Source organism: Oncorhynchus kisutch, linkage group LG28 (assembly GCF_002021735.2).
Source record: "Oncorhynchus kisutch isolate 150728-3 linkage group LG28, Okis_V2, whole genome shotgun sequence".
NCBI lineage: Eukaryota > Metazoa > Chordata > Actinopteri > Salmoniformes > Salmonidae > Oncorhynchus > Oncorhynchus kisutch.
The window spans coordinates 14414615-14423420 of record NC_034201.2 but is presented as its reverse complement, the minus strand read 5'-3'; the positions used below and the strand labels follow the sequence as shown (position 1 = coordinate 14423420).

The following is an 8806-nucleotide window of genomic DNA, read 5'->3' as shown; positions in this document are numbered from 1 at the left end:
TGTGAATCAGATTGAAATCTACATGTATTATATGAAATTTAAGCAAATGCTTTCTGTTATTGTATGTAGACACTTTATATAGCAGCTCAGGATCAGTCTAATAATGAGTAAAACAGATACTTGATACCTTTGGGAGAAGAAACTGACTAAATTATACTTAATTATAGAAACTGGTTGCAAGTCATCTTATTTAATCCATTGATTTAGCTCATGGGGGAGTAATTTTGCTTGCATTATTACACTATATAGTGAGAAACAATTCTAAAACAATCTAATTTGTGCGGTAAAATTTCGTTTACTTTCTTGTGGACCTAATGATGTCTTTACAATGTAAACCTGCATTGCAGAGAAATTACATTTGTCCAGTGCCAACATAATTATGAGTGTCTATAGAGATGACTACTACTTCTCAATTTATTCATTTAAATGTCATGTACATTAAAAAAAAGTGTTTTCAATACAATATCAGGCTTGATCTACATAGGTGTTATGTGCAGAACCATAGAGATTAGGATTATTATTATTATGCCATACATATTATGGTTCGTTTTTTTATTTTGTATTATTACTGTGATAAACTTTAGTACTAGTAGCCTAGCCAGGCAGTAGAGGAAGGACTACAGTAGCAAATGATGACAATCAGTAGCACTCTAAAATATGGTGAGGGTGGTTTCTCTGTGGGGAAAACACCATCAAAGAAGTGTAAAATGAAATGAACTAACATTTAATGATCTTCTGACCTCACAGTTTTGGGGTTGTGGTATATCACCACACTCAACATCATCTAAATCCGTTTACCATGGCATATATATTTTACAACATATGAATTGTCACATTTATCTATAGTCACATTAAATATTTTCTTGCGAACCAGATGAATAACGTGGTGTTTAATCTCTATCCTTAAATGACTCCTGGGGTAAAGCTGTCCAGCGAAAGGAATGAATGAAAGCTGGGGAATGAATGGAGCTTGCGTTAATGGGGATGTAAGAGATGTGGAACCACAGGGGCGACGAAGAGCGCAGGCGCCCCAACCCCCTTCAATTAAAAAATCTCAAGGTTTTCTGTGCAAAACCGAAGATGGCGACAGACTAAACGAGACTATCAAGGAGGGAGAAGATGAGAGGCAAATTTCGCTTATTTTTCATCAGAAACGGAAGAAAAAAATAAGTAATTGTGTCATGTTTGAGGATGACAGATATAGAATAAAGATTTCGTTTTTGTACATACTATGCGTTTCTTGTGTGATGCTGCACCGGTGCTGGAGGTGTCAGTAGGATTTCGCAATATGTTACAATTTTGGGTGTATAGGGAATATTATGCCGGACGTTATCTATTTGCAATGGATCATTGTAAAAATTAGACGCCAGGGTTTGGAACTGGATTGATTTCTTGACACAACAACTTGGGGAAAATTCTTCCCATCACCATGTTGCAAACGAGGTAGGTGACATTGTTTGGGGGATAGCCTATATTGCAGAGGTGAAAAACCCATCTGAGATCGCTTTTGTCTCCCCCTAAAATATGATCAGGGGTGCTTGGATGTTTCGAAGGGAAGATGACGCCGTGTTAAAAATCTGTTGTGCACCCAAACAAAACGACAAACCCTGTGCCGATTCCGAGAGGGTACAGAAATGGCGAATGTCTTTGGCATCCCTATTATTTTTCACTGTCCTTCTCTCTGATCACCTCTGGTTGTGTGCTGGAGTTAAACTGAGGTCCAAGGATAGGAGCAACCGCAAAATCTGGAGTAACACGACTGACGGGGTCCACCCGGCTCTAAATGAGGAGAAATTTGGTATTTTTCTAAGCAATTTCACCAAATCCGCTGCTCCAAGTCCTCATTGCACTGATTCTCAAAGCCACCACACTCACCTGGAGTCAGCCTGCACCACGTTGTATCAGCAAAAAAATGGCTTTGGGTCCTCTTTCTCAACTCCATCAACGTTCTCGTCACAGATGTTACTTGATTATTTTAGGAATTTCAGCCTTTCTTTTTGTGATTCTTACACCATCTCCGACTTACTGTTGGGGATGTCAAGCCCAGACAGTTTGAATTGCAGTCTTCAGAACATGGTTTTGGATTTGTTTAGAGGCGGTGGGGATGACGAGGATGTCTGCAGCATCTGTATCCAGGCGTACATGCGGCTGGACCAACACGCTCAGGAAAAATATGAAGAGTTTGACTTCTTCTTTCTCAAGTATTTATCGGAGGATTATTCCGTCCGATCCCACACAGAAGACTGTAAGGTAAGATCAACTTGTACATCCTGTCATAAGTGCATTTTACATTGTAATGGCTGTTTTATTCAGCAGGGAGCTATGGGCGGAACGGTTAAAGCGCCTTCGTCTTCAGGCTACAGAAGACACATTTACACACAATAAATGATTTCAGGTGACTAATTACACAGACAAAGTATCATATGCCTACACAATACCTCTTATGAATGTTTTCCATTTGAAACAATGTATTTGCTCATTCATGAACAGGCCTACTTACTGTATGTGAATATTCATACTGAATTCATGAATAGCCTATGAATATAATAATACATGTGGTTCATGGTTGTATAATATCTACCTATAGCAGATGTTTGTTTCCTTGTGCTTCTATCATGTTAATAGTGTTTTGTTTTTCATGCCACTTCTCAGCTCTGGTATCTTGCCACCTGTGTGTCGAGCTGTGATGATGTCACCCCTCTGTGCCCTCTCTGGGTTGTCTGGCAGAGCCCTTGATGTTCCACTACCTCACAGCAGAGGGATGTCTGTGGTTAGGGGTATTTATGAGTCATATTGGACCACAGTCAGACTCTTTGCCCTGGTTGGTGTTGATAGAGCCATGATGCCTTAGGTGTTTCCCAAGTCTCTAATGAGAGCACGGGCAACCAGGATTTCCTAAGGCTTTGAAACTACTCTGTTTCAGGATGGCACATGTGGAGAGAGGTGTCACTGAGCTGTAGCCTATTGACCCACAGCTGTAGGGTTAAGAATAGCCCTGGTGATAAGAGACAGTGCTTCCAGCAAACAGAAGATGTATGCTACATAGAGCAAAGGTAATATTATCTGATGGTTGTCATAAGGTTTTGACCTATGAATGTTCTAAAAACTTGGAAGGCTGAACTAACATCCATTTCAAAGATTCCATGCAGAAACAACTCAGGCAAAAAAGGCCACAGGCTCACTCAGGGATTTTCAATGAGTGATGGATTTACTTGTGCATATTAACCAACCGTTATTAGAATGTTATTACACAGGTATAAGAGAAACACTACATTTAAAATATATCTAGTTGAGATGATCATATTTTGAAAACTTCAGATAACATCAATTTTTTCTTGCTGGCTGCCAGGCCATCGAACGCCTTGCAAAGTAACAACTTCATGTACTGTTACCTTGTTATCAAATGGAAATGTTAGAAGTTATCCAGAGTGCAATTGATCCCACACATACAGTTAATTCTACATATGCACACCCCAGCGGTAGAAGCTACCCCATCCTAAGGCTACTAATTGGTTCCCAGGTGCTGCATATCAAAAACAAGCAAGGCGCCCTGTCTTCTTAAACAAGACTGTCTTGACATTTTGTCTCAAGGTCACCTTTTGTAGAGCACATCGGTTGCCCTTCAAGTGTCAACTAAGAAACACCTGTCAACTAAGGAGACCTATACACACAGCATTGCGCTGTGCTGAGGTGACACGTGTCATGAGTTTACTCATGTCCCCTGCCCTGTTGTCCCCACTTACATCCTCTATTATGGCATTTTCTCACAAATGTCCAAAATGCAGAAAAAAACATTTAAAATAGAAAAACACATTTGATGTATTCCTGTATTAAAATACCATGATTAGTATTTCAGGAATGTATGTACAGTAAGCCCATTCATTTAATAGAAAGCCACATGGCTTCTGCATTTTTACTAGTTAATAAACAAAAGGGTCTATTTCTATGTGAGTAGGGACATGAACTGAAACATTTTGGGCCGGAAGAGATTGCTGTCAGTGTCAATTAGTTATCACATGTCTCATCTCCTTCGCTGTGGATATTCTTGTTTATATGATCATACACTGGGCTTATGTTGGTTGTAGAGCTTAAAATATGGAGACAGATAGAAGGTGACAGCCCATACAGGCTAATTCCTCATCTTTCCTCTTATGTAGGCTAGAGATGCTGTTATTTCAGACAGCCTCTCCAGGCCCTTGTCCAAAACTCCTAAAAGCCTTCCCCTGTTTGACAGAACTGTTGCTCTTTCCAAGGACAAACATTTTGCTCACAGTGTGACCTTACAGATCCGTCTTCTTTGGTGACGGGACACACAGTGATCCTTCAGGCATAACTGTTATTGATGGTGTCAACCTCTTGGTGGGGTCAGCTACAGATCATTTTCAGTTATGTTTTAACATTGCTAGTGCCAAGTCGTAGCTCCTCCCTCTAGGATGTAATGTATCCCCTGGCTACTACTTTACACAAACGAATGGACACATTTCATAGGCACGGTGGATTAGAGGGGGATTGTCACTGTCCAATGCTTGACTCATACACATTTACTCTTAAAACTGGTTTGTGTTTTACAAAACACTACTCTGTCCATACAACTATGAATTGTATAGTTCACATTTTTCCAGTTCAGTTGAACCTGTAGGCCTATCCCAGTTGTTTTCCTATTACCATATCATTATCAGAGTAGAGTGTAGGGTTTGAAGGAGATGTTTGTTACCTTTTGATTTTACATACGGTACATATTTTCTAAGACCAGTTCTCACTATTTAAAACATGGTCAATTATTTATGATCCTGTTCTGCTGCTGCTACAAAAAGGCAGCCAGTATATACAGCCTAGTAGTGAACACTGTGTCTAATCAGAATCAATGTTTAATCACTGTTAATCTTATGTAACATCAGCTTTCTTGTAGGAATAACAGGAGCAGCACCTGTGCACTCTGCTTTGAGATATGATAGTAGTCTACGCTTGTACATTCACTACACCAAGCTGCTTTGGTACCTATTTCCTATTCCAGAAAGTAGGGAAAATATTTTAATCTTGAAGCTGCAATAAATTCACATAGAAATGTGACCTATAGATCTGTCATTTTTATTGAAAGCAAGCCTAAGAAGCGGTAGATCTGTTCTATGTTATTTGTATGCTTCCCGTTCTTAAGTTGAGTTTTTTTGGTTTTGTACACCAGCTTAAAACAACTGAAAATACAATACTTTTGGTTATGGAAAATAGATTTGACAGCAGTTTAGATGGTACACGGATTCTCTACAGTATACTTGCTTGTTTTGTCACATAAACTGAAATCCGGTGAACTATTAGAATGGTAGCAACCAGGAAATGGCAGAACGATTTCTGCATAGTGCATCTTTAATGAGTACTGTTTATATTCAACCCATATTAATCCCTTTAACACATTTTCACACACGTTTTCAGCAATTTAATGTTTTCAGTTATTGGTGTGAATATGTGTATTTACTTATTGCATTATCAAATATATATCCTTTACATCGAAGTAAAATACTCCAAACAGCCACATGGTAATTTGTGGACCAGAGGGCTGTGTTTTGGAAGTAACATGGCTGGCTCAAAGAGAGTGTCAGAGTATGAACCAGCTGACTCACAGCACACTAGAATATAAATGAGGCAATGAGCTTCCTGAAGGATTTACAACAGGGTTGTCACGTACCCACACCCCTAGTATTAGTCCAGACCATTGGCTGCTGATTGGCATCATCTGACCAATAAAAGGGTGCTAACCTGGACCATCTCTTTCATAAGCTTGCGGTCATCCTTCTTTACCACATGCATTGAGTAACAAGCATACTGCATCACATCTGTGCAGTGGATACCTGTAGTATAAGTAGAAAGAACATCTCGCATTGAGATACCATGAAATGTATTCTAAATGGTAGTCATATTAATACTAATAGTAACATTGCGAATTATGTGCTGCTACAGTCGTTGCCCTGATAGTTTTTTATATCTTCCTGAAAGCAGTGAAGCCTACAGGGCCCTACTGCTGATGAGTGATTATGTGCTTGCCTTCACGGGAAGGCCATGCTGTCTGCCTGCTTATCACCCTGGTGAATGGGCTCCATCAGCTTTGTAATGTGGCCTCCCTCCGTTGTCCTGGATGGCAATATTATAAATGTGCTCACAGAGGAAAGTGGCACCACAGGGAGAAAGACCGTTTCTAACATAAACAAAGGGATATTTTATTTATGCAGTTAATCAATTCCGTGCCTAACGTTTGAGGATTTCAAGTAATATCTGATCTTGAGATTGTTTGTATTTTTTGATTTTGGCTTTGCATTTATATTATTCATTACACTTTTTTTATTTACTTAGATTATTCCATTAATTTGGTTGAATAATAATGTATGACTAATGTCAATTTAAGAACCTTTTTCCCCCTCATGATTAAGGTTATAACAATCTTCAACAGCATATTGTGGCAACTTCTAATTTAATATGCACTATATATACAAAAGTATGTAGACAACCCTTCAAATTAGTGGATTCGGCTATTTCAGCCACACCCGTTGCTGACAGGTGTATAAAATTGAGCACACAGAAATGCAATCTCCATAGACAAACATTGGCAGTAGAATGGCCTTACTGAATAGCTCAGTCACTTTCAACGTGGCACCGTCATAGTATGCCACCTTTCCAACAAGTCAGTTCGTAACATTTCTGCCCTGCTATAGCTGCCCCAGTCAACTGTAAGTGCTGTTATTGTGAAGTGGAAACGTCTAGGAGCAACAACGGCTCAGCCACGAAGTGGTAGGCCGCAAAAGCTCACAGAACGGGGACCGCAGATTGCTGAAGAGCTTAAAATCGTCTGTCCTCGGTTGCAACACTCACTACTGAGTTCCAAACTGCCTCTGGAAGCAACATCAGCACAAGAACTGTTCGTCGAGAGCTTCATATGAAATCAAATTATTTGTCACATACACATGGTTAGCAGATGTTAATGCGAGTGTAGTGAAATGCTTGTGCTTCTTGTTCCAACAATGCAGTAATAACCAACAAGTAACCTAACCTAACAATTTCCCAACAGCTACCTTATACACACAAGTGTAAAGGGATGAAGAATATGTACATAAAGACATATAAAAACCTACAGTCATCTCATGGGTCTCTCAGTCAAGGCTGGCACAGGTATTGAACCAGCATCTGCAGCAACACAGCTTGATCTGCTATGCATCTGTAGCAGTATCTTAGACCGTTGCGCCACTGAGGTGCACTGGCTGAGCAGCCGCACACAAGCCTAAGATCACCATGCGCAATGCCAAGCATCGGCTGGAATAGTACAGCGGCTTGCGAAAGTATTCACCCCCTTGGCATTTTTTCTATTTTGTTGCCTTACAACCTGGAATTCAAATAGATTTTTTGAGGGGTTTGTATCATTTGATTTACACAACATGCCTACGACTTTGAAGATGCAAAATATTTTTTTATGTGAAACAAACGAGAAATAAGACAAAAAAAATGAAAACTTGAGTATGCATAACTATTCACCCGCTCCTTGGTCTTTATTTAATTTCTTATTTCACCTTTATTTAATCAGGTAGGCTAGTTGAGAACAAGTTTTCATTTACAACTGCGACCTGGCCAAGAAAAAGCAATACAGTTCGACACATACGACAATACAGAGTTACACATGGAATAAACAAACATACAGTCAATAATACAGTAGAAAAAGTCTATAAACAGTGTGTGCAAATGAGGTAAAGAAATAGGCCATGGTGGCAAAGTAATTACAATTTAGCAATTAAACACTGGAATGGTAGATGTGCAGAAGATGAATGTGCAAGTAGAGATACTGGGGTGCAAATGAGCAAGATAAATAAATAATGGGGATGGGGTAGTTGGATGGCTATTTACAGATGGGCTATGTACAGGTGCAGTGATCTGTGATCTGCTTAAAGCTAGTGAGGGAGATACTGTATGAGTCTCCAGCTTTATGGTGCCCCTAGTTTAGTGGTGTTGCAGACTCTGGGGGCTTTCAGAACAGGTGTATATAAATACTGAGATCATGCGACACTTAGATTGCACACAGGTGGACAAATTATGTGACTTCTGAAGGTAATTGGTTGCACTGGATCTTGTTTAGGGGCTTCATAGCAAAGGGGTTGAATACATATACACACACTACATTTCAGTTTGTAATTTTTTGAAATAAGTTATCTTTTCCTTTTCACTTCACCAATTTGGACTATTTTGTGTATATCTATTACATGAAATCCAAATAAAAATCTATTTAAATTACAGGTTGTAATGCAACATAATAGGAAAAACACCAAGGGGGATGAATACTTTTGCAAGGCACTGTATAAAGCAGACCTCCATTGGACTCTGGAGCAGTGGAAACGCTTACTCTGGAGTGATGAATCACGCTTCACCATCTGGCAGTCCGACAGATCCGGGTTTGGCGAATGCCAGAAGAACGCTACCTGCTCTAATGCATAGTGCCAACTGTAAAGTTTGGTGAAGGAGGAATTATGGTCTGGGGCTGTTTTGCATGCTTCGGGCTCGGCCCCATAGTTCCAGTGAAGGGAAATCTTAAAGTTTCAGCATTCAATGACATTCTAGACAAGTCTGTGCCTCCAACTTTGTGGCAACAGTTTGGGGAGGGCCCTTTCCTGTTTCAGCATGACAATGCCCCCATGCACAAAGCAAGGTCTATACAGAAATGGTTTGTCGAGATCGGTGTGGAAGAACTTGACTGGCCTGCACAGAGCCCTGACCTCAACCCTATCGAACACCTTTGGGATGAATTGGAACGCCTACTGCAAGCCTGGACTAATCA

The 8806-nt window shown here is 39.9% G+C and overlaps 1 protein-coding gene across 1 annotated transcript in view; it reads left to right on the top strand.

Moving 5' to 3' along the window:
- Nucleotides 1-1068: 1068 nt before the first annotated feature.
- The window catches only part of LOC109872680 (transmembrane protein FAM155B-like), a 53998-nt gene continuing 46260 nt past the window's right edge, over nucleotides 1069-8806 (top strand). Inside the window, exon 1 of the mRNA XM_031808617.1 lies at nucleotides 1069-2250. Coding sequence (XP_031664477.1) covers nucleotides 1525-2250 — 726 coding nt within the window. The 5' untranslated portion in view covers nucleotides 1069-1524. The remainder of the gene's footprint in view (nucleotides 2251-8806) is intronic.